The sequence below is a fragment of the Anas acuta genome, chromosome W (assembly GCF_963932015.1).
Source record: "Anas acuta chromosome W, bAnaAcu1.1, whole genome shotgun sequence".
Taxonomy (NCBI): Eukaryota; Metazoa; Chordata; class Aves; order Anseriformes; family Anatidae; genus Anas; species Anas acuta.
This window is the reverse complement of record NC_089016.1, coordinates 13,072,358-13,099,516: the sequence shown is the minus strand read 5'-3', so window position 1 is coordinate 13,099,516 and position 27,159 is coordinate 13,072,358. Positions and strand designations below refer to the sequence as shown.

The 27,159-nt window shown below is 45.3% G+C and overlaps 1 protein-coding gene across 1 annotated transcript in view; it reads left to right on the top strand.

Moving 5' to 3' along the window:
- The first annotated feature begins 8,712 nt into the window (after positions 1-8,712).
- LOC137847423 (ceramide transfer protein-like) overlaps positions 8,713-27,159 on the top strand; it is a 194,028-nt gene continuing 175,581 nt past the window's right edge. Inside the window, 2 exon segments of the mRNA XM_068665698.1 lie at positions 8,713-8,988; positions 14,230-14,331. Of these exon segments, the coding sequence (XP_068521799.1) occupies positions 8,713-8,988; positions 14,230-14,331 (378 nt within the window).

The window sequence follows — 27,159 nt, the reverse complement described above, 5'->3', positions numbered from 1 at the left end:
GGAAGTAGAGAATTTTTTTTTTCCTTCTCTCTGTGCTTCCGTGCAGACTTATTGTTTCTTTGGTTTCTTTTTCTCCCCATTCCCTTTCCCTTAAAATAAACCACGCTCATCTCAAACCTCAAGTTCTCTGTATTGTATTTTCTCCCCCTTCCTCTTTGAGGAGAGGGGGAGTGAGAGAGTGGTTGTGGTGGAGCTCGACTGCCCACCAACCACAGACAGGAAAATAATAATAACAATAATAATAATAATGATAATAGTACTACTACTAATAATGTGCACAAAACAAGTAATGCACAATGCAATTGCTCACCACCCGCTGACAAATGCCCAGCCTATCCTTGAGCAGCCGCACCTCCCCCAGCTAGCCACCTCTATATATTGTTTAGCATGACGTCAGATGGTATGGAATACCCCTTTGGCCAGTTTGGGTCAGCTGTCCTGGGTCTGTCCCCTCCCAGCTCTTACTGCACCCCCAGCCTGCCCGCTGGCAGGACAGAGCAAGAAGCTGCAAAGTCCTTGGCTTGGTGTAAGCACTGCTCTGCAACAATTAAAACATCAGCATGTTATCAGCACTCTTCTCATCCTAAGCCAAAGCATAGCATCCTACCAGCTACTAGGAGGAAAATTAACTCTGTTCTAACTGAAACCAGGACAGGCCTCCACTCTCAGCTGCTCACCACGGCAGTAGATAAGGACCTCCTGAAGCCGTGGACAAATTATTTTAAGTGGTATTTTCTTGTGGTATGAATGAGAAGTGTAAGAGGCCTCTTTGTGTGATTGTGCTGTGTGAGACACAGCATCACTGAGAAGCAACATCCCTAGCACTTAGTGGATTGTTGACTGATGTAGATTCTAGTAGGCACGCTACTTTACAATCATAATTCTGCATGTGATTTTCAGTCTGTTGCTTACTTATTATAATGTCTACGGTGCTTAGAAAAATCTACAGAAAGTGTTTCGTTAGTTGAAAATAAAAAAGGGGAAATTGTGCTGTTTCACATGTCCCTGAATTAGAGATAATGAAGAAATAAGCGTTAGAGACCAAAACTTGAGCAAGGTCGAGATAAATTAACTCAGCTACAATGTTAAATATGAGCTTCGCTCAGTGGCCAATTGCTGGCTGGCTTGAGATGCATCTGAGGGTCTCTAACCAATTGTATGGCCGATTCGGTTTCATGGAGAGCATAGGGTTACAGGAAAAATATATGTAGTGGAGAAAAAAGGGCAATAAAGGCCTGTTCGAAAGCCATCAGGTTTCCATGTCTTTCATCCCTTCAGTTCATGTTTTGGTGTTCAGTTTTCAGTTTTCGGTTTTGGTGCTAAGATGAAGGACTTATGTAATCTAGTTTTGACCATAAAGGATCATTTCTGAGCCTTTTGACTAAAATCAAGTGTGGTATAGTACTGATTGCTCTGTGTTCCAAAGATAAAGACCTCTGAAGTTAGTACTATACAAGAAACATTAAAAAATAATTGTTTGAAGTATATGTACACATATAAGATATCTGGTCTTTTATTTTTTCTTATGAAAACTTCAGAAATGGCTCATCAAATATTAAAGTTCAGAGTACTCACTGGAAGTGTAGGATGGAAAATTTCCTTCCATACTGTACTTGGAACAATTATTAAAATAATCACATCCATGTAGAATATGGGTATGAAGAATATCAAGTGTTCTAGGAGTTTCATAAGTGTTCATAGGATGTTAAACAAACTGCTTAAACTGTTGTAACCCATGATTTGAGTTGCATGTTAGAAGTCCTATAGCAGGAACCACTTGAACAAGAGGATGAGCCTCACAAGAAGCAGTGCAAGTGCAACAGTGACCCAACCTGAGATGGCTTTGGCATCTGATAACTCCACGACTGTAGTGGTTTTACATGGCAAGGTTTTGGTAGTGGGGGGCTGCAGGGGTGACTTCTGTGACAAGAATTCAGTCAGATAAGGGCCAATTTCAGACAGCTCCAAAGGGACCCACCACTGCCCAGAACCGAGCCAATAAGCGACGTTGTTTGCACCTCGAGAGCAGATTTAAGAAAAGGGAAATAAAAATGCAGCACAAAAGTGGCTGGAAGAGTGAGGAGTGAGAAACAGCCTTGCAGACACCAAGGTCAGTGAAGAAGGAGAGGGAGGAGGTGCTCCAGGCGCTGAAGCTGATGTTCCTCTGCGGCCTGTGGAGAGGATCATGTAGTGGGTTTACGTGGCAAGGTTTTGGTAGCAGGAGGCCATAGGGGTGGCTTCTGTGAGAAGACTCCAGAAGCTGCCCCGTGTTAGGTAAGAGATCAAGAATTCATCCATTTGCAGAAAATTTCAGTTTATATAAATGTAAAATATACTCCAAACTGTCACATAGACAGTTATATACATATTGAATGAAAGGATAAGAGATCAACCCCTTTATTATTTTTTAAAAAACCTCATGAAAACTTTTTAGATGAGATGTGGAAAACTCCGTTATAACTGAAGATACTCTGGGGCAGAAATGAGAATCACTTTTACAAAGACAATACTTACAGAAAGTATATCAGGCTTACTTAACTACTTCATTACTCTTATTCAATCATTGAAGAATACAAATTTGAAAAAAAAATGCAAAACAAGCCAAGCAGACTGATTCAACTCTCAAATCCAACCCTTCTAATGTTTCACCTACAGTAGAAATTATTAGAGCTGAAAAAACATCTCATGGGCCACCTCAGAACAAAGCCTCAGTATTATTTCAGTAGTACCCAAGTAATCATTGTGGTTTAATCCAGCAGGCAGCTAAGCACCGCATAGCCGTTCACTCATTCCCCCCCAAGAACAGTGGAATGGGGGAGAGAATCAGGAAACAAAGCAAAAGGTTGTGAGCTGAGATAAAGACAGTTTATTAGGATGTAAAATAATAATAATAAAAGAATACACAAAACAAGTGATGCACAATGCAACTGCTCACTACCTACTTAACAATGCCATGCCTGTCCCCATGCAATGACAGGCGCCCCCAGCCAACTCCCACCAGTTTTATTGTTCAGCATGATGTCATATAGTATGGAATATCCCTTTGGTCAGTTTGGGTCAGCTGTCCTGGTTCTGTACCCTCATAGCTTCTTGTGCACCCCCAGCCTTCTAGCAGAGTGATATGAGAAGCAGAGAAGTCTTTGACTTATTGTAAGCACTGTTCTGAAACAACCAAAACATCAGCATGTTATCAGTATTATTCTCATCCTAAATCTAAAACACAGCACTATGCCAGCTACTAGGAAGAAAATTAACTCTATCCCAGCCAAAACCAGGGCAGTAATAAATAAGACTACATCAGACTTCCTCAATAAGACCACAACTCATCAAAATCAACACTTTTAGAGTACACCACTGTTTTTACTCCAATTCCTAGTTAAGATTGAACTAGTGGCCAATGATATTGTATAAACTCACTTTAGGATAGAATAAATCTTGTAGTTAAAATATAATGAGAACAAAATATACGACATCTTCTTATCTGTCCACCTTCTGCTATGTTGAAGCATCTCGTTAATTGAAACATCCCGTTATCTGTCGACCTTCAGTTATGCTGCAACTTGAGCTAACTTGAGCCAACTCAGTATTCATGCGGCTTGGAAAACAACTGATTCAGCCAACTTGGCATTCTTTAGCAAAAGGTGAAAAGTACACCATGAGGAAGACCTACGGTCTTCCTCCCAAAGACCACTGCCCATGTCCCGAAGACCCCTGCCCACAATTCTTGGGAGGCTTTGCGCAAGCGCAAAGACTGATAAGCTAATTAGCATACGAAGCGAGAGTAGGCGGGTTTAGGTAATGAATATGTATATTCATTAATTGAATATTCATTGTTTTGCTGTATAAATATGAGCTGGTTTGTTACTTTGAACATGCACGTTAGGTGGAAGGATCCCCCGTGCATCCAGTGCTGACAATAAAGGATACTTCGTCACTTAGAAATTTCGGCTTCGATCTTTGAATCACCATGCAGCTACACTTCTTATTCAACTCCTTGCACAGAAGTACCTTCATATAAACTGTGCATGCAGCTGTTTGAAGCACCATCATTAAAGAATTAAACCCCCAGCTAACCCCCCTTGCTATAGGAATTAATACATCAACAGAGCCAGGCCATTTGAACAATGGGTTTCCCACAAATACATTGTGTTTGTCCTAGAAATTTAAGAAATAGAACAATCATACATTCAAATTATGAGAACTCAACCCCTGTAGTGGGTTTACATGGCAAGGTTTTGGTAGCAGGGGGTCATAGGGGTACCTTCTGTGAGAAGGATCTAGAAGCTGCCCCATGTTAGGTAAGGGCCCCACTGCTGACCAGAACCGAGCCAAGAAGCAATGTTGTTTGCACTTCTGTGAGAGCATATTTAAGACAGGAGAAAAAAAAAGCTGTCTCACAGCAGTTGGGAGAGTGAGAGGAGTGAGGAACAGCCTTGCAGGTGCCAAGGTCAGTGAAGAAGGAGGAGGAAAGGCGCTCCAGGTGCTGGAGCAGAAGTCCCCTGCGGCCTGTGGTGAGGACCATGGTGAAGCAGGATGTCCCCCTGCAGCCCATGGAGTACCATGGTGGATTAGGGTTCCACGCTGCAGCCTGTGGAGGAGACAATGTTGGGCAGGTGGACCTGCACCGATGGAGGCTGCCGCCTGTGGAGGACCCCGGCCAGAGCAGATTCTGGGCCAGACCTGTAGCCCGTGGAAAGTAGACCACGCAGGAACAGGTGACCTGGCAGGAGCTGCTGTCTGTGGGGGACCCAGGTTGGAACAGTTTGCTGTTCTAGAGTCTCTGTTTCTCAGCAAGAGAAACCACCACCAAAGATGTGTGCAAGCAAGCATGGGATTGTCCTTCTGACCTACCTGCTCAGTCCTTTTCAACAACAGGGGTGTTGATATTTATTAGAACCTTGGTTTCTTAACAGCACTGAGGAGAATGCTCCTGCCAGTTTTAATCCTGTAGTGATTTACAATAGAGCTGGCAGGAGGAACTGTGCAAACAGTGTTATTAGCATGTACATACACACAACATTAACCACCAAGTTCCCTACTAGTATGTTCAAAACTGATACTATTTCACTATTCTCGGTCTCATTAATATAATAGCACATTAGTTCCCTAGAATACAGAATCTCCTAAGAAAAAAATAGGTTTTTTATAATCATCATCAGCTGAAGTATATGATAAGCAAATACTGCTGAAGAGATGTGGAGGAGTGGTTAAGTGAAGTAGGACATGTGGATGTTGAGCAGTTAGGAGGCAATGGGCTAGTGAAGTACCGTACTCAACTCATATGAGCCTGGGCACGTACGCAGCTGGCTGAGAGCCAATCAGGCTCAAGGACACGATGCCCTTGGGCGATCGGGAAAGTCCCTAAGGCAGACGGTAGCTATAAAAAGGAGGAACTGACTGAAAAGCCCGGGAAGTGTTAGCCAATCCTGAGCTTAGTTTCTGCAATATGTATGAGTTGATTATGTTCGACCTAGATAAAAGGCGACTGAGCTATCCATTAAAGTTGAAGTTCACTGTTCCCTCATATTGAGCGTCTGTGTCTTCCTTCCGTCGACAACAAAGAGAAAACCAGGCCAGAATTCACAGAAGTGCAAATTCCAACTACCCAAACTGACACAGCTGAATGGAACTATTTTTCAAGTAGCAGCTAACCCAGTATTTTACAAAAAAAAAAAAAAAAGTTTTGGTTTTAATACCTGTTTAAATCAATCCAGAATCTTTAATTAAAAAGACAAACGAAAAACACATAGCTACTTCTGGAACCAAAGGGACAGTCCTGGACAAAGAGTATGAGAGTGCATGACTATGTGAATACACTTTGTTGCCATTGCCAAAAGGCTTTGCTCAGACATGTCTCTTCACTTCCTGCTCTCAATCAGAATAAAGTTAATTCACAGTTCAGAGGAGGAAAAAAAAAGACTGCCTTTTAAGGTTATGGCATTTAACATCATTAACATACTACAGACAAGAACTATAAACTGTTGATGTGCATATCAATATATACAGCTTATCCATTCTACTTAACAGATGCAATACATTATAACAGACACTAAATAAAATGACCTTGGTTTCTTTCCAAATAGTTGGTGAATCAAATAACATAGTTTCTCAAACACTTTTTATATGTTAGAAATTTGTCAAAAATAGCACCCACAGTAGACTTGTTGTCGTGGTTTAACCCGGCCGGCAGCTAAACACCACGCAGCCGTTCGCTCACCCTCCCCCCTCCCTCTCTGGGACGGGGGAGAGAAATGGAAAGTGAAGCCCTTGAGTTGAGATAAAGACAGTTTAATAAGACAGGAAAATAATAATAACAAAATAATAATAACAATAATAATAATAATGATACAATAGTGATAATACGAAAGTAATAGTATGTACAAACAAGTGATGCACAATGCAATTGCTCACCACTCGCTGACCGATGCCCAGCCTAACCCCGAGCAGTCCGGCCCCCCTCCCCCCAGCTAGCCACCCCTATATATTGTTTAGCATGACGTCAGATGGTATGGAATACCCCTTTGGCTAGTTTGGGTCACCTGTCCTGGGTCTGTCCCCTCCCAGCTCTTACTGCACCCCCAGCCTGCCCGTTGGCAGGACAGAGCAAAAGGCTGAGATGTCCTTGGCTTAGTATAAGCACTGCTCTGCAACAATTAAAGCATCGGGGTGTTATCAGCACTCTTCTCATCCTAAGCCAAAACACAGCATTCCACCAGCTACTAGGAAGAAAATTAATTCTGTGCTAACTGAAACCAGGACACTTGTATAAAGTTTTCTGTGCATTCCAGTGGTTACACAAGTATTAAAGTGCTTGTGAATGTCATGTAATTCACATGTAATGTGAATTCACATGTAATGTGAATTTTAAGAAATAAAATTGTTTAAGAAATAGAAATTGTTTAAAGTGCTTTGATGCTGCTTTACCATTTACTCTCAGTGAGGCAAATTTACATTCATTGTAAATATCTTTCTACCAAAGACTTAGAGCTGGTACTAATATTATTTAGTTTTTAGCTGAAAAATTTGAAACGTGGAAAGACTACAAAATTATTTGTCACAGGGAGGCAGTCAGAGAAAATACAATTTAACAGCAACAATCTTATGATACAACCAGGAGTACGGATTCCAAAGCTTTCCTCAACTAAAACTATTAAACTTTTCCCCTCAAAGCAATCTGGAGAAAGATGAGCCAACACAAAACTTCAGTCCTTCCCAAACCACTATATCTATTAATAAATTACACAAATCCTACGTTCAACTACCTTCCTCCACTCCCCAACCCTTTCTGCAAATCTCTCACCTCCCATAACTATTGACAAGAATATATATCTCAGATGAAGCTCTAGGAAAAAAAAGAAAAAAAAGTTTCCTATTGTTCTGGAATTACCTAGGGCAATATGGGGCCCTGAGCAACGACAAGCCTTTGAAATTAAACAGAAGATAATTAAAAAGCAGTAGCCATTGGGCCAGTCCAAACAGGACCAGATGTAAAGAATGTGCTCTACACTGCAGCCGATGAGAATAGCCCCACCTGGAGCCTCTGGCAGAAAGAACCTGGGGAAACTTGAGGTCGACCCCTAGGGTTTTGGAGTCGGGGATACAGAGGATCTGACGCCCGCTACACTCCAACTGAAAAAGAGATATTGACAGCGTATGAGGGAGTTTGATCAGCTTCAGAAGTGGTCGGTACTGAAGCGTAGCTCCTCCTGGCACCCCGACTGCTGGTACTGGGCTGGATGTTCAAAGGAAGGGTCCCCTCTACACATCATGCAACTGATGCTGCATGGAGCAAGTGGGTTGCACTGATTACTCAGCGGGCTCAAATAGGAAACCCCAGTCGCCCAGGAATCTTGGAAGTGATTGTGGACTGGCCAGAAGGCAAATATTTTGGGCTATCAATGGAGGAGGAGGTGGTCTGTGCTGAAGAAGCCCCACTGTACAACAAGCTACCAGAAAATGAGAAGCAATATGCCCTGTTCACTGATGGGTCCTGTCGTATTGTGGGAAAGCATTGGAGGTGGAAGGCTGCTGTATGGAGTCCTACACATTAAGTTGCAGAAGCTGCTGAGGGAGAAGGTGAATCAAGTCAGTTTGCAGAAGTGATAACATTCCATCTGGATTTACATATTGCTGAATGAGAAAAGTGGCCATTTCTCTATCTCTATTCTGATTCATGGATGGTAGGAAATGCCCTGTGGGGGTGGTTACAGCAATGGAAGCAGAACAACTGGCAGTGCAGGGGTAAACCCACCTGGGCTGCTGCATTGTGGCAAGATATTGCTGCCCGGGTAGAGAACCTGGTTGTAAAGGTACGCCACATAGATTCTCATGCAGCCAAGAATCAGGCTACTGAAGAACATGAAAACAACCAGCAGGTGGATCAGGCTGCTAAGAGTGAAGTGGCTCAGGTGGACCTGGACTGGCAACATAAGGGTGAATTATTTATAGCTCACTGGGCACATGACACCTCAGGCCATCAAGGCAGGGATGCCAAATACAGATGGGCTTGTGATCAAGGGGTGGACCTGACCATGGACACTATAGCACAGGTTATCCATGAATGTGAAACAGGTGCTGTAATCAAATGAAACCAAGCGGTTAAAGCCTCTTTGGTATGGAGGATAATGGCTGAAATATAAATATGGGGAGGCCTCGCAGATTGATTCCATCACATTCCCTCAAACCTGCATCAGCAAGCGCCACGTACTTACCATGGTGGAAGCAACCACCGGATGGCTGGAAACATATCCTGTGCCCCATGCCACCACCCAGAACACTATCCTGGGCCTTGAAAAGCAAGTCTCATGGAGACATGGCACTCCAGAAAGAATTGAGTCAGACAATGGGACTCATTTCCGAAACAACCTTATGGACACTTGGGCCAAAGAACATGGTATTGAGTGGGTGTATCACATCCCCTATCATGCACCAGCCTCCGGGAATATCGAGCAGTACAATGGACTGTTAAAGACTACACGGAAGGCAATGGTGTGGTGGTTCCGCTCGAGTGGGCAGCCGAACTCCACCACAACCGCTCTCTCACTCCCCCTCCTCAAAGAGGAATGGGGAGAAAATACGATGAAAAGGGCTCAAAGGTTGAGATAAGGACAAGGAGATCACAGAGAAATTATTGTGATGGGCAAAACACATTCGGCATAGGGAGACGGTAAGATTTACAAGCCAGTCAGTCTCACCTCTGTTATAAATGAGGTCTGAATGCAAACTGAATTTTATAATATTTATAAAACAAATATTTCTAAAAGGTATAAAAGCTATAAAAGGTATAAAAGGCAAGTAAACAGTGCTGGGTGTGCGGGGAGTCCATGCTCCACCAACACGCACACATGAACATCAAACATTCTAAATACATGTATACAGAACATTACTTTACATAATAACCCGAGTATGCCTATACATACATACAATCAGGATAGGTAACAAACAATCCTTCAAGTTCCATAACTTAACAGTCTCCATTTTCCCTTCCTTTTGAACAATATGTCTTGCTTTAAGTTGTCAAGCAACTCGGTCTTCAGGCCTTATGTATCCCGTTCTTCCCATATCGAAGCAAAGCATATCCATCTCCTTGTGAAGGCCAATAGGCCTGGGTCAAAAGGCACATCCAGGTCACCAGGGGGCGTAACAGCAAAAGCCTTCGATGGCTGTAGCAGCAGAGGGGCTGATGGCATAGCAGTCGGATCAGTAAAGGAGCCTGCAGCTCCCTCACTGTCTGGCAAATCACACATTTCTGACCGTGGTCCCACATGGCTCTTTAAGGCCTCAGAGACTGCTCGCCAGGTGCCGAGCAATCCCACTGCAACCTTGCCATTTTTAGTTGCAGAGTCCCACACCTTGACCTCAGTTTGGTCCCATATTTCAGGATCATAAACAGTCCAATTGTTAATAAGGAGAATAAGCTGTAAGGTTACCAGGACAGTCTTTGTTCCTAAGGACGTATGATTCCCCATAATGCACAACTGCTTACCAGCGAGAGGCAGTTGTGTGCACGGGTCCGCTTCTCCCAGCTCGAGCTTCTCTCCAGCTCCAGCGTGCCTGTTTCCAGTGACTTTCTGTACGAGCTTCTCTGAGCAGTTTGCTGAGTTTGGCTGAACCTATCTTCATGAGGCAATCAAAGTGCCTGTTCCCGTCCTGGTCTCCATTCTGACAGCCTGTTCCTCTTCACTTCTTTTTCCTGCTTCTTTATTGATGTAACTTCATCATGCTGCCTTCTTTTTTTTTCTTCTTCTGCTTTCTTGAGGGCAGGCTCCCCTCTTATACCCTTCTCTCCACAGCAGTTCTTTTCAAAACAACTTTTCATTGGTCAAACAACTTTGAATGTAACAACAACAGCAAACACCCAGAAACTTCCATGCCTTAAGGCTGGAGAACAAGAGAACCAGCTGGAGAACAAGAAACTGGAGACTGCATGGAGTCTCCTGAATCACCCTTCTTTGTTCCCTCTAAACTCTTTTATATTCCTGATGGCCTCGTCGTTAAGAGTCTAATGTTATCTCAACCACGGGGTTTTCCAACCCCCATGGCCACATTCCCAAATCTCCCCCTTCTTTATTAATATCAACCATTTTCTTGACATGAATTACCACTCCATATATAACACCTCTGTCCCTGGAAAGGTATTGGAGCAGCTTGTTCTGGATGCCGTCTCCAAGCAATTGGAAGAGAAGAAAGTTATGAGGAGTAGTCAGCATGGATTCACCAAGGGGAAGTCGTGCTCAACCAACCTCGTTGCCTTCTATGATGGCATCACCAGCTGGGTAGATGGGGGGAGAGCAGTGGATGTCATCTACCTTGACTTTAGCAAGGCTTTCGATACTGTCTCCCATGACATCCTACTAGCAAAGCTGAGAAAGTGTGGGATAGAGGAGTGGACGGCAAGGTGGGTTGAGAACTGGCTGACTGGTCGAGCTCAGAGGGTGGTGATCGGAGGAGCAGAGTCTGGCTGGAGGCCTGTGACTAGCGGTGTTCCCCAGGGGTCCCTGCTGGGTCTGGTCTTGTTCAACATCTTCATTGACGACCTTGATGAGGGAATAGTGTCTGCCCTCAGCAAGTACAATGATGACACAAAACTGGGAGGAGTGGCCGACACGCCAGAAGGCTGTGCTGCCATTCAGCGAGACCTGGACTGGCTGGAGAGATGGGCAGGAAGAAACCAAATGAGATTTAATAAGAGCAAGTGTAGAGTCCTGCACCTGGGAAGGAACAACCACGTGTATCAGTACAGGCTGGGGGATGACCTGCTGGATGGGAGCTCTGAGAAGAAGGACCTGGGGGTCCTGGTGGACGACAGGTTGACCATGAGCCAGCACTGTGCCCTTGTGGCCAAGAGGGCTAATGGGATCCTGATGTGCATTAAAAGAAGCGTGGCCAGCACGTCAAGGGAGGTGATCCTCCCCCTCTACTCTGCCCTGGTCAGGCCTCACCTGGAGTACTGTGTCCAGTTCTGGGCTCCCCAGTACAAGAAAGACAGGGATCTCCTGGAAAGATTCCAGCGGAGGGCCACAAAGATGATACAGGGCCTGGAGCATCTTCCTTATGAGGAAAGGCTGAGAGACCTGGGTCTGTTCAGCCTGGAGAAGAGAAGACTGAGAGGGGATCTCCTCAGTGTATATAAATATCTGAGGGGTGGGGGACAGAAGGATGTAGCCAACCTCTTCTCAGTGCTTTGTGGGGATAGGACAAGGGGCAATGGCTGCAAGTTAGAACACAGGAAGTTCCACACTGACATGCGAAAGAACTTCTTCACGGTGAGGGTGACGGAGCATTGGAACAGGCTGCCCAAGGAGGTTGTGGAGTCTCCTTCTCTGGAGTTATTCAAGGCCTATCTGGACGCCTACCTGGGCAGCCTGCCCTGAGGAACCTGCTTTGGCAGGGGGGTTGGACCCGATGATCTTTTGAGGACCCTTCCAACCCCTACAGTTCTGTGATTCTGTGATTTATTGCTTATTACTAACAAGCTAGAGAAGTGAGAAACAAAGGAAAGAAACGTAAAGCACCTTCCCCCCCCATCCACCCTCTTCCACCTCCTCCCCCCGAGCGGCGCAGGGGAACGGGAGAATGGGGGTTATGGTCAGTCTATAGAGCTTCTTCTCCTCCACTCCTTCTCGGTCACTCTCATACCCTGTGCTGTGGGGTTCCACCCATGGGATGCAGTCCTTGATGAACTTATCAGGCGTGGGCTTCCCACAGGCAGCAGCTCTTCCAGAACTGCTCCAGATATGGGTCCATACCACGGGGTCCATCCCTCAGGAGAAAACTGCTCCAACCTGGGTCCCCCACGGGCAGCAGCTCCTGCCAGGTCACCTGTTCCTGCGTGGTCTCCTCTCCACGGGCTACAGGTCTGGCCCAGAATCTGCTCTGGCAGGGGTCTTCCACAGGCGGCATCCTCCATCAGTGCAGGGCCACCTGCTCCACCGTGGTCTCCTCCACAGGCTGCAGTGTGGAACCCTAATCCACCATGGTACTCCATGGGCTGCAGGGGGACAGCCTGCTTCACCATGGTCCTCACCACAGGCCACAGGGGACTTCTGCTCCGGTGCCTGGAGCACCTCTCTCCCTCCTTCTTCACTGACCTTGGCACCTGCAAGGCTGTTCCTCACTCCTCTCACTCTCCCAGCTGCTGTATAGCACAGCGTTTTTTTTCCCCGTCTTAAATATGCTCTCACAGAGGGGCAAAACAGCATCGCTTATTGGCTCGGCTCTGGTCAGCAGTGGGGCCCTTACCAAACATGGGGCAGATTCTAGATCCTTCCCACAGAAGCCAACCCTATGGCCCCCTGCTACCAAAACCTTGCCACGTAAACCCACTAAAAATGTGTGCTGAGACATTCAAATACTGGGATACACATTTGGCAAAGGCCACCTGGTTAGTCAATACTAGGGGATCTGCCAACCGAGTTGGACCTGCCCAATCAAACCTGTTACGTACTCTAGAAGGGGACAAAGTCCCTGTAGTGTATGTAAGAAACATGCTGGGGAAGACAGTCTGGGCTATTTCTGCCTCAGGCAAAGGCAAACCCATTTGTGGGATTGCTTTTGCTCAGGGACCTGAATGCACTTCCAAAAGAAATGGGAGGTCTGATGTGTACCTCAAGGGGATTTAATATTGGCTGAGAATAGGAGAATAGCCCAGGAGTTGAATTATATTATGTTAATTATTATCAAATACTGTATGTCATCACTATCGTGATTGCTGTATGTCAATGTCCTATTAATGGTATCACAGTAACAGCCACACAGATAACGATGAATGAATTTTGGTAGAATTGGACAAGCACAGTGGTATGACGGATTGTCACAAGTTGAAGCCTGTTCTGGTTCCAACATCACACACCATCTTTTCTGTCCTAAACAACTGCTGGGACAGATGGAGCTCGAAGTCAGTCACAGAGTACAGAAACTCAGTGGACATTTTATATACATATATATATGAAAAGTGGTGATTAATTGGAATGCATTAGGAAGTGTGGAACCTAAGCATGACATATATGGTATGGAATAAATGGTGGATATATGCCCTCGTTTCAGCTAGGACAGAGTTAATTTTCCTCCTAGTAGCTGGTAGGATGCTATGCTTTGGATTAGGATGAGAATAGTGTTGATACCACGCTGATGTTTTAATTGTTGCAGAACAGTGCTTACGCTAAGCCAAGCGCTTTTCAGCTTCTCACTGTCTTGCCAGTGGGCAGGCTAGGGGTGCAGGTGGATCTGGGAGAGACAGAGGGGACAGACCCAGGACAGCTGACCCAAACTGGCCAAAGGGGTATTCCATACTATCTGACATCATGCTGAACAATTAATTTGGTTTGGATGGCCGGGGTAGGACCAGAAACTCTGTGGAAAACTGCAACTCCCAGCAGACAGCGCACGGCCAGGAAGGAGGCTGAGGGATGGAGCTTTTTGTAAGATGGTGATGGTACTAGCTTTCACTCTGTTCTGAGTGGCGTGTGTGGTAGGCAAGCACGCACTCACACACCCTTTGCCATCTCTACATTGTAGCTCTTGCTGTAGGCTGAGGCCACGGAGTTATGTTGAGAGGAAAGCTCAGGTCTCTGTGTCTTGATGCCAGACGGTTACTGGCAGGCGCGAGCGGAGCTATGTCGCTCGGGTTACCCCCAGATGCCACTCCCTTCCCTTCGGTAGGAGGAGACTGAGTCTGCTTTGGGCAGGAGCTGCTCGACTCTTCCTTGCTCGGCAGTGGCTGCGGCTTAGGTCTCCACGTCGGACAATCAGAGTTGGAATTTCTCAGGCTCTGAAGGGGACCCCGAGACTGAACTTGGGCTGCCTGTTGAGCTCTGTGGGGTGCTCAGCAAGGTAAGGCGCTTCTCCCATTCACCGCAGCCTATGTCTAGCAGCCTCTTGGCTCCTCTCTCTACATCGGATTCCCGCCCTCCCATCCCCCATTAGAGGTCAGCTGGATGAGGGTTGTCAGCCCCATCCACTTCTCTCCTGCTGCTCTGAAGGATCAGGCCGGGGCTCCCATCTCCACCAACGAAGAGGCCTGGTGGGTACTCGAGCACGGGCACTCCGGCGGGAGGTGCTTTCACGGTCGAGGCAGCTGCCACCTGACCGCGAGGAGCCTGCCATAGAGCCGCTCCAGTGCCAACCGCCCACTCCCCCTCCCTCTCCCTCAGGTGGGGGTATTGGCATGTATTTGTCCCCGCTGGGCCGTGGGGCTCACTTACCTTCTCCCCACCTTTGCCCAGGGTCTGGCGTCCTTACCCACCCCCGAAAGGTGGCGTGATGAAGCCCTTCCTAGTGCAGAGCCGCAGGAGTGGCTTCAGCCCCCTTCTTACTACTGCCTGTTGTGTTTTCTGTAGATCGTGATCCGTGAGGGCATGGCTAGGGGTGCGCAGGGAGGGTGTCTCCTCCGTTCATCAGGTTCCTAGCCGGGTGCGGGGCGCTGCTGGGCCCAGGGTTCCTAGCTTTGCTCCCGGGGAGCCCCTGAAAGTAGATGGTGGTGTGTGCGCACGTCGCTTCCCAGAAGTCGATATGGGAGTGGCACAGCTTTTAGTCCAAGTACCAAAACAGTGCGAAAAAACACCCCTGCAACAAGCGGTATGGGAAGTGGGGAGGAGAGGAAGGAGAACAGCACTAAAGTTTGTTTCCATTTTTTTTTTTTTTAAATAACGTTTATTTTGTTCGTTTATTACTGGAAATAAGGGGACTTGAAAAGTATGCATTGGGTAATTATATTTATAGGACAATTTTAAAGTTGTATATTTGATTACTAAGTTTGAAAGCAGAAATACTTTACAGAAACTATCTTCAGAATAATATTAAAATATCTCTAGAATTAAAGCACTATATTTTTGAATTTCTTTCTTGTCCTATGTGATAAGGCCAGACATCAGTGTAGAATGCACAGGTCATGGGATACTGAGATCATAAACTGGCCCTGGATGCTAAGAAAACAGTCATAATGAGGCCAATTTTCTGCTTTTTGTGAGGGACTCTGTGAACTCTTACCAGTCTGAAAATGTTTCTAAGCCTGGAGATAGGAATGGTTAGGAGCAAAGGAGGGCCTTGGCTCTTATCTGGGAGATCTTGTCATCTATAGTGGATGGGGGAGGGAGAAGATGACACAGACATGAGATGGTACAGCAGTTAAAATGTGATGTTTTGATTTAGTAGTGTAGTTTGATTTTGTTCTTTGTGAAGCTTTACTTTGATTAGATGATTCTAATAATTAGAAAATGTGCAATGTAATTGATTTTTATGTTGGTGAAATAAGTACTTTAAGAGTGGGTGCTGTTTCTTACTGGAGTAGCAGGTGAAACCATGTCTTCTTATGAAATTCTGTAGTATGGATATGTGCAAACTTCATATTTTTCTAGTTGATTATGCTGAGCATGGCTGATGCTGCCTTTGCTCTAAGAATACAGGGGATGTAATCTGAATAGTCAAATATGGTAGAACTTGTTGCAATGAATGTACGTGATGTATAACTTTACATTTTGCTAGTTGATGCCTCAATAATATGTGAGATGATTAAAATGAAATGGTAGCATACCAAACTTGTACTAAGCAAATAGTTTTAAAAACTTACTGTGTTTAATAAAACTGTAAATCATTAAAAATAGGCTGCAGTTCTCTGTATGCTTAGTAATGTTTCAGCTCTTTCATCCTTTCAGTAAAGAGATTTGAAGGAAATGGAGTAATTTGGTAAGAGGTGTATTAGAAGTACATTTTACTGGTTTCTAAATGTTTCAAAACTTTATACTTTTCACCACTATATTTCCTACTCACAATTTTAAGGTGGATACAAACAATGAACTTTGACATGGAAATGTCTGTCTTGATGCACAAGAATCCAGATGCTTTAATCAATGGTCTTTTGTCTGCTAAAACCTTTTTTTCTACCCAGTATACTTTAATGAGCCTTTAAATTCGTGTCATGTTCTGGTTTTAACAGGGCAGGCAGCTAAGCACCACACAGATGTTCACCCACTCCCTCCACAGTGGGATAGGGGAAAGAATTGGGAAAAAAGGTAAAACTCGTGGGTTGAAATAAAGACAGTTTAATAGAACAGAAAAGGAAGGGAAAATAATAATGACAATAAAAATATACAAAGCAAGTGATGCACAATACAATTGCTCGCCAATCCCCAAGCAGCAGCAGCCCTGATGTCTGTGTCCCTGTCCCCCTGCCAACTCCCCATGTTTTTTATTATTTTTTTCCTAGGAAGAAAATTAACTCTATCCCAGCTGAAACCAGGACAGTATCTACCACTTATTCCATACCATTTACATCACACTCAGGTCCTACACTTTCCAATACATCCCAATTAATCAACACTACCTTTCCTGTCTTCTGATATATACACACAGATATAATTCCCTTAGTCTATGGGCCATCCTTCTAAAATGTATGAGTTTTAGTCCATGACTTTGGGCTCCATGTGTCATAACAATCCTTTGGGGCAGGAGAGATAATGAATGGTGTTCGATTGTTGCACGTTGAAGCCAGCTCTTATGTGGACTTTATAACAGGCCACAGACTCTACAGAGGTATACCTGCTGTGGCATGGACTTACCACACAGCTGCTTCGAGGTGTACCTGTGTCATGGTTTTCCCTGGTGCAGCCTCTTCCATTAGCCATGGTCCCTTCAGACACCTGCTGTGTTGTAGTCTTATTCACAGAGACTGAAAGGTGTACCTGCTGTGGCACAAACTTCTCCATGACCACAGATTCTTTGAGGTGTACTTGCTCCGGAGTGGGCTTATCGGTGCCCACAGATGCTTTGGGGGGAGTACGTTGTAGTTTAACCTGGCCGGAAGCTAAATGCCACACAGCCGTTCGCTCACCCTCCCCCCTCCCTCTCTGGGATGGGGGAGAGAATCAGGAAAATGAAGCCTGTGAGTTGAGATAAAGATGGTTTATTAGAACAGAAAAGAAAAATAATAATAGTAATGATAATAGTACTGCTAATAATAATGTGTACAAAACAAGTGATGCACAATGCAATTGCTTACCACCCGCTGACCGATGCCCAGCCTATCCCCAAGCTACCCACCCCTATGCATTGTTTAGCATGACATCAGATGATATGGAATACCCCTTTGGCCAGTTTGGGTCAGCTGTCCTAGGTCTGTCCCCTCCCAGCTCCTGCTGCACTCCCAGCCTGCCCACTGGCAGGACAGAGCAAGAAACTGAAAAGTCTTTGCCTTGGTGTAAGCACTGCTGTGCAACAATTAAAACATCAGCATGTCATAGCCCTACCAGATACTAGGAGGAAAATTAACTCTATCCTAGCTGAAACCAGGACATATATCCACCCCTTATTCCATACCATTTATGACAACTTCAGGTTATACCCTTTCCAATACATTCCAATTAATCATCATTTTCATCAGTGGTACATAGAATGTCCACTCAGTTTGCATAGTCCGTGACTGACCTCAGGATCATCTGTCACAGCAGTCTTTCAGGGCAGAAGAGATGGTGTGTGGTGCTGGATCATCACACGTTGAAGCCTGTTCTCGTTCCATCACATCTCTGTACTTGTCCAATTCTATCAAAACTCATTCATCATTATCTGCGTGGCTGTTACAGTGATACTATTAATAGAACATTGACATATAGCAATCATGATAGTGCTGACATACAGTATTAGATAATAATTAACATAATACAATTCAACACATGGGCTATTCTCACCCAGTATTAAATCCCCTTGAGGTACACACCAGACCTCTCCATTCTTTTGCATTACCCACCAAGTGCATCCAGGTCCCTGAGCAAAAGCAATCCCACGAATGGGTTTGCCTTTGCCTGAGGCAGGAGTAGCCCAGACTGTCTTCCCCAGCATGTTTCTTACATGCACTACAGGAACTTTATCCCTTTCTACAGTAGGTAACAGGATTGATTGGGCAGGTGCGGCTCAGTTGGCAGATCCCCTAGTATTGACTAACCAGGTGGCCTTTGCCAAACGTGTATCCCAATTTTTGAATGTCCCAGCACCCATTGCCTTTGGTGCAGTCTTTAACAATCCATTGTATCATTCAACTTTCCCGGAGGCTGGTGCATGATAGGGGATGTGATACACCCGCTCAATACCATGTTCTTTGGCCCAAGTGTCTATAAGGTTGTTTTGGAAATGAGTCCCATTGTCTGACTCAATTCTTTCTGGGGTGCTATGTCTCCATGAGACTTGCTTTTCAAGGCCCAGGATAGTGTTCTGGGTGGTGGCATGGGGCACAGGATATGTTTCCAGCCATCCGGTGGTTTCTTCCACCATGGTAAGTACGTGGCGCTTGCTGTTGCGAGTTTGAGGGAGTGTGATATAATCAATCTGCGAGGCCTCTCCATATTTATATTTCAGCCATTGTCCTCCATACCAAAGATGCTTTAACCACTGGGCTTCCTTGATTACAGCACCTGTTTCACAATCATGAATAACCTGTGCTATAGTGTCCATGCTCAGGTCCACCCCTCGATCAGGAGCTCATTTGTATGAAGTGATAAGCAACACAACAGCGAACACAGACACTAATGTGCTATATAACTCAATTTGGAAAACAGGCACAGCAGACTTGAGTTCAGAAAAATCATCATTTTGATTAGTAAATATTAAACTGATGTAATGCTTATGAGAATCTTGTTTTAACACACTCTAGTCAGATCTGTCGTTATCTCAACCCTTAGTGCCCCATGTTGGGCGCCAAAAGGACTGTCGTGGTTTAACCCGGCCGGCAACTAAACACCACGCAGCTGTTCGCTCACCCCCCCCCTCCCTCTCTGGGATGGGGGACAGAAAGGAGAAAACTGAAGCCTGTGGGTTGAGATAGAAACAGTTTATTAGGACAGAAAATAAAATAATAATAATAATAATAATAATAATAATAATAATAATAATAATAATAATAATATGTACAAAACAAGTGATGCACGATACAATTGCTCACTACCCACTGACAGATGCCCAGCCTATCCTCGAGCAGCTGGCCCCCCAGTCCCGGCTAGCCACCCCTATATATTGTTTAGCATGATTTCGGATGGTTTGGAATACCCCTTTGGCCAGTTTGGGTCATGTTGAAGAATTTTTGAAACAGCAAGGAGGCCATGACTTGCTGCAGCTGAGCAAACCAAGCTACCAGGATGACTACGAGGAGTTGCCATGATGATGTTCCCTTATTGCCCGACTGAAACGCTATCCGCCCCTGCTAAATTTGCTATAAGAGTCAGGCTATTTGGGTTATAGAGAGAGCATGATCTAACCATATTGGTGTATGTCATGACTTCGGCCATCCTTCCTGCAACAAATGGTGCCCGAACACTGTGAAACGCAGAGAGATGCGGAGGGATGCGGAACACTGACGAGATGAGACGTGGGACATCGGAGATTGAGCCGGAGTTCAAAACTTCTACAGGAGATCAGAGGCATCAGTGAAGACGGGAGACGAGCAGCGCTGTGAGGCAAGTTGGCACACAGTAGAGGGGTGGGGATCGCGACCCTGCAGCTCGTCCATGGTAACCATGGAGGAGGAAGCAGCTATCCAGCTTCTCTCTAGTATTATCTCTAAGAGAGGTGTATCTTGCAATGTAAAGAAGATAAAGGACTTGGTGCATTGGGCCCAGAAGGAGGGTTTTCTGAAGGAAATCCCAATAATGTTTAGCCCAGAAGAGTGGCGGGAGGTAGGAGATTGCTTATGGGATAAAGCCATCTCAAGTGGAAAGCTGGATAAAGAAGAAAGTGGGACGTGGGGGACAGTGATTAATGCGCTGTGCTGTATGAAAGCCGAGCAGCAGGTGGTGATGGCGACGGCGCAAGCTCTCGCAGTACCACCTGGGACCGACAGAACGCCTGGTGCAAAACCTAAGACCTCAGGAATGTGGCCGGTACAATTCTTATCGTCGGCTCCCACACCCACCCCGGTTCAGGGTATGACCTCTTCAATAAAGGAATCAGCGGCAGAAATAACTATGGGACTGTTGGAGCAGAGTGCTGATGGGGAGTGGGGATTGCTCTCCCCACCCCCCGCACCGGAAAATCTTGACAAAGCTGCGCTGCCAGCATCCGCGCTGCTGCCAGGCAGCAATAAATCCACTTGGGATGCTTTGCCAATGAGAGGTGCAGCAGCAGCTTCTGAGAATCGACCTTCGGTGGAGGATCTGTTCCAAGAATTATTAGAAAAGTTGGAGTACTTAAAAATTATGGATTCGGAGGAGCGTCCTATCTCATTATCCGTGGCTACAACAACATCACCACCAATGAGGGACAGGTGGTCTGGTGTGATACGCGATGCCATCATAGAAGGACAGTGGCACACTGCATCTTTGGCCTGTCCTATTATTGTTGACCCTGCTCAAGGCACCAGGTCGTGGCAGCCGCATGATTGGAAGCTTTTACAATGAGCTCGAAAAATGATTACCGACTACGGTTTGCAATCTGAGGCAGCTCGACAGATAGTTCAGTGGATTTTCCAGACAGACCTAATGTGTCCACTTTGCCAAAACTTGGCACGCTTATTGTTAAGTCCTTCACAATTGTTATTGTTTGAAAGGGAATGGTTGCAGTTAGCACAGGGGGAAGCGGGTCGACCGCGGCATCCAGGGGACCCTCTGTATGGGGTTACTGCAGAGATGTTAACAGGGATGGGTCCTTATCTCAACACCCAGATTCAGTTGCAGTTCCCTGCGACTATCCACCAAACAGCTGCACAGCTCGCACTAAGGGCTCTTCTTAGTCTCCCAGGGGTAAAGAAAGCACCTCCATTCGCATCAGTACAACAGGCCGCTGGGGAACCATATGCTAAATTTATCGATTGGTTGTGGGCAGCAATTGCTGATCATCCTGATCTAACAGCGGAGTATAAAAGCAGTATGTTTAAAATGTTTGTGTTTGATAATGCAAACCCAAACACTCAAAACATCTTAGTTACACTGCCGAGAACCGCACTGGTAGAGGATACGTTGGAAAGGGTAGAGAGAGATGATCAGTCCAGGCAAGCAGCTGTGGTGACACAGGCTGTAAAGGACTGCCAGAGATTTGCTTTTACGGTACCCTCCATTAACAAACAGGCCCTGGCAAAGCGCTATGAATGGCTAGTGCTTCCACAGGGTATGAAGAATTCCCCTACATTATGTCAATTATATGTGGCCTGGGCATTAGAACCAATTCGGACGGCATGGTGTGATGTAATTATTTACCATTATATGGATGACATTCTGTTTTGTAGGCCAGAATGCTTCCAGGATTGAGATTTAAAGTTTATTCAGAATACTCTGGAAGCAAAAGGGTTGAAGATAGCCCCAAAGAAAGTTCAACGGAAACAGCCATGGCTATACTTAGGATGGAAAATATCAGACTCTACCATTCGTCCACAGAAAGCTGATATATCTACGGTGTTACATAATTTGACAGATGTACAAACGTTCCTGGGTAATATTCAGTGGGTTCAGCACATTGTAGGGATTACTAATGACGACTTAGCTATATTATTACCTTTATTGCAAGGAAGAAGTGCAGAGCAGGAGGTTAAATTAAACAATGAGCAATGGCAGGCTCCTTCACAAATAGTTTCTAAGGTTGCAGCTGGCGCTGCTTGCAGACATATATCAGAAGTTGCACTCTCCTTACTAGTTAGCAATCATGTGTCTCATCCATTTGCGGTGCTTGGTCAGTGGCAAAAAGAAAAGGGGGAGAGTAAGGGGCAACGAAGACAGAAACGGTATCAGGAGGATGCCACTGACACTAACAGCACTGGTAATAGGAATAGCACAAGTGAAACAGGAGATAGCAAGAGCGGAATGATAGGACAGGATTTTCGAGTCCTAGAGTGGATTTTCCTACAGATTCAGCCAAAAACGAGTGTTCAAACACGGGCGGAAGCTATCGCGGAGTTAGTACATAAGGGAGTATTGAGATCAGCGGGCAGGAACCAGGAGATATTAGTCTGCCGATGGCTCGGGATCATTTGGAATGGTGTTTACAGCAGTCCATACTGCTACAAGAAGCTGTGTTAGGTTACCCACGATTGGTACATTCCCGAACTCCAGAGGGGCCTCTCTAGCACATTATAAGATCATATAAATGGCAGGTAGTACCACGACTCTCATCCTGACCAGTGGTGGGCCGTACTGTGTACACTGATGCAGGTGCAGCAAGTGGGAAGTTGCTGATGGTGATTCTAATACTGCCAGCAGGGCTTGCGCTCGTGACAAAGTTCGAGCCGCGATGAAATCTGTGGATGACATGGGCTAATCAGACTGGTATATCAGAATTTTCTGTCTGTGGCATCGTCCACGGATCCATTCAGGACTTGCCTCATAGGTATATTTGTGTATGACCCTTCTGAGTTTGGCCAGTATGCTACCAACAATTGCTGCAGTGCCTCATCTGTAGCTGCGTGTTCAGCGAAATTGATAAATTCGCTTAATGTCTCGTTGCCCTGGGATCCACAAGAGTTACGGTTACTTGGGTCTCAGAGGATCTGGAACACATCACAGAACTGGACTCAAACATGTTTTGTGTTCAGAAATTTACAGCAAAAACTGAATCATTTCAAAAAACACAATCTAATAGGGTGGACAAATGTGACTTCAGAAGGCCCATACAGGTACAGAAATACAAATAACACCTGTGGTTGCAATGACAGGGTTAGGCAGGGTTTGGGGGCCTATGGCGCAGAGACAAGGGGTAACAACTATAGCATTTGGAATAATTGTACAGCTATGGCACTACCTCCTGATGTTTTTCTTATTTGTGGGGATAGGGTCTGGCAAGGTATCCCTGCAAATGCTATCGGAGGTCCATGTTACTTAGGTAAACTTACTCTATTTGCTCCTAGCTTGTCACAGTTGTGTAAGATCACTAGACATAAACGGGCATCGCTCACACCAGATTGCAATGATAATGTGGAGTTGCTTGGGGTTGCAGCTAGAGCGGCATTAGCACTTTTCGTGCCAGGAGCAGCAGCTGCGGACGCGCTTAATAATTTAGAAAAATTGACATGCTGCGCCGAGAAGCAAGCCAATGCCACGACAGAAATACTTGAGATGTTACTAGATCAAAATAGTCTGTGACATGCACTTTTACAGAATCAAGATGCTATTGACTTTTTGCTTTTGGCTCAAGGACATGGGTGTGAGGACTTTGAGGTTATATGCTATATGAACCTTTCTGATCACAGTGAGTCAATTCACAAATCCATTACTTTCTTGAAGGAGCACATGGGAAAGATTCAACACAATATTAGTCCTTTCTATCAATGGCTCACTGACTTGTTTGGGACGATGCCTAGATGGTTACAGGGATTAATCAAAGAGGGATTAAGGCTTCTGTTTATTGTGGTGTTAATTATCACTGCATGTTGTATTGTGATAAATACGGTTAAAAAGTTAATTGCAAAACTGTTACATCAGGCTTGGTTTGCTCAAAAAGAAAAAGGGGGAATGGTTGAGGAATTTTTGAAACAGCAAGGAGGCCATGACATGCTGCAGCTGAGCAAACCAAGCCACCAGGACGACTACGAGGAGTTGCCGTAACGATGTTCTCTTATCGCCCGATTGAGGAATTAAAAATATTGTTGCCAGCAGCTGGCTTCAAGGACGGGATCTACGTGACTGCTAACCACAAGGGGGTTGTTTTCTTGCAGGTGGGGTTGTTTTCTTGCAGTTGTTTGTCTGAGTGCTTTTGACCAATAATCTTGTGTGAAATGCTATCTGCCCCTGCTAAATTTGCTATAAGAGTCAGGCTATTTGGGTAATAGAGAGAGCATGATCTAACCATATTGGTGTATGTCATGACTTCGGCCATCCTTCCTGCAACAGGATCAGCTGCCCTGGGTCTGTCCCCTCCCAGCTCCTGCTGCACTCCTGCCTGCCCACTGGCAGGATAGAGCGAGAAGCTGAAAAGTCCTTGGCTTGCTGTAAGCACTGCTCTGCAACAATTAAAACATCAGCATGTTATCAGAAGTCTTCTCATCCTAATCCAAAACATAGCATCCTACCAGCTACTAGGAGGAAAATTAACTCTATCCTAGCTAAAACCAGGAAACTGTACTATAGTGTCCATGGTCAGGTCCACCCCTCGATCGTGAGCCCATCTGTATTTTGCATCCCTGCCTTGATGGCCTGAGGTGTCATGGGCCCATCGAGTTATAAATAATTCACCCTTATGTTGCCAGTCCAGGTCCACCTGAGCTACTTCACTCTTAGCAGCCTGATACCCATGGTGATTGTTTTGATGTTCTTCAGTAGCCTGATTCTTGGCTGCATGAGAATCTACGTGGCGTACCTTTACAACTAGGTTCCCAACCCGGGTAGCAATATCTTGCCAAAATGCAGCAGTACAGATGGGTTTGACCCTGCGCTGCCAGTTCTGCTTCCATTGCTGTAACCACCCCCACAGGGCATTTGCTGCCATCCATGTATCAGTGCAGAGATACAGAAATGGCCACTCTTCTCATTCATCAATATCTAAACCCAGCTGCATGGCTTTCACTTCTGCAAACGGACTTGATTTGCTTTCTCCCTCAGCAGCTTATGCAACTTGTCGTGTAGGACTTCATATAGCAGCCTTCCATCTCTGATGCTTTCCCACGATACGACAGGACCCATCAGCGAACAGGGCATATTGCTTCTAATTTTCTGATAGCTTGTTATACAGTGGGGCTTCTTCAGCACGGGCCACCTCCTCCTCTGGTGATATCCCAAAATATTTGCCTTCTGGCCAGTCCAGAATCACTTCCAAGATTCTGCACTGGAACAGAGAAAAGCTCCTGAATACCTGCAGTATATCGATTATGTCATCATGTGGGAGGACACAGCAGAGGAAGTTTTCAAGAAAGGGAAGAAAATAGTCCAAATCCTTCTGAAGGCTGGTTTTGCCATAAAACAACATAAAGTAAAAGGACCTGCACGAGAGATCCATTTTTTAGGAATAAAACAGGAAGATGGACGTCATCAAATCCCAATGGATGTGATCAGCAAAATAACAGCTATGTCTTCACCAACTAGAAAAGAAACCCACAAGCTTTCCTAGGTGTCGTGGGGTTTTGGAGAATGCACATTCCAAATTACAGTCTGATTGTAAACCCGCTCTACCAAGTAACCTGTAAGAAGAACGTTTTGAAATGGGGCCCCAAGAAATGACAAGCCTTTGAACAAATTAAACGGAAGATAAAACATGCAGTAGCCCTTGGGCCAGTCTGAGCAGAACAAGATGTAAAGAATGTGCTCTACACCACAGCCGATGAGAATAGCCCCACCTGGAGCCTGCGTCAGAAAGAGCCTGGGGAAACTCGAGGGAACCCTTAGGGTTTTGGAGACGGGGATACAGAGAATCTGAGGCCTACTACACTCCAACCAAAAAAGAGATATTGACAGCGTATGAGGGACTTTGAGCTGCTTTGGAAGTGGTTGGTACTGAAGCACAGCTCTTCTTGGCACCCCGACTGCCGGTACTGGGCTGGTTGTTCAAAGGAAGGGTCCCCTCTACACATCATGCAACTGATGCTACATGAAGCAAGTGGGTTGCACTGATTACTCAGCGGGCTCAAATAGGAAACCCCAGTCACCCAGGAATCTTGGAAGTGATTATGGACTGGCCAGAAGGCAAATATTTTGGGCTATCAATGGAGGAGGAGGTGGTCTGTGCTGAAGAAGCCCCACTGTACAACAAGCTACCAGAAAATGAGAAGTAATATGCCCTGTTCACTGATGGGTCCTGTCGTATTGTGGGAAAGCATTGGAGGTGGAAGGCTGCTGTATGGAGTCCTACACAACAAGTTGCAGAAGCTGCTGAAAGAGGAAGTGAATCGAGTCAGTTTGCAGAAATGAAAGCCATCCAGCTGGCTTTAGATCAGGTCACCTGGTTAGTCAACACTAAGGGATTTGCCAATTGAGCCGCACCTGCCCAATCCTGTTTCCTACTGTAGAAGGGGATAAAGTCCCTGTAGTGCACGTAAGATATATGCTGGGGAAGACAGTCTGGGCTATTTCTGGTTCAGGCAAAGGCAAACCCATTCATTGGATTGCTTTTGCTCAAGGACTTGGACACACTTGGTGGGTAATGCAAAAGAGTGGGGAGATCCCATGTGTACCTCAGGGGGATTTAATACTGGGTGAGAATAGCCTATGAGTTTAATTGTATTACGTTTATTATTATTCAATTGTGTATGTCATCACTACTGTGATTGATATATGTCAATGTCTTATTAATGGTATCACAGTAACAGCCATGTAGATAACAATGAATGAATTGATGGAATTGAACAAACACAGCAGTGTGATGGAACCAGAACGGGCTTCAGCATGCGACAATCCAACACCACACACCATCTTTTCTGTCCTGAAACACTGCTGTGACAGATTGATCCCGAAGTGATTCACAAATTAAACAAACTTAGTGGACATTTTATATACATATATGAAAATTGGTGATTAATTGGAATGTATTGGAAAGGGTATAACCTGAGCTTGACATAAATGGTATGGTATAAGGGGTGGATAAATGCCCTCGTTTCAGCTAGGATAGAGTTAATTTTCCTCCTAGTAGCTGGTAGGATGATATGCTTTGGATTAGGGTGAGAATAGTGTTGATACCACGCTGATGTTTTAATTGTTGCAGAACAGTGCTTATGCTAAGCCAAGCGCTTTTCAGCTTCTCACTCTGTCTTGGCAGTGGGCAGGCTGG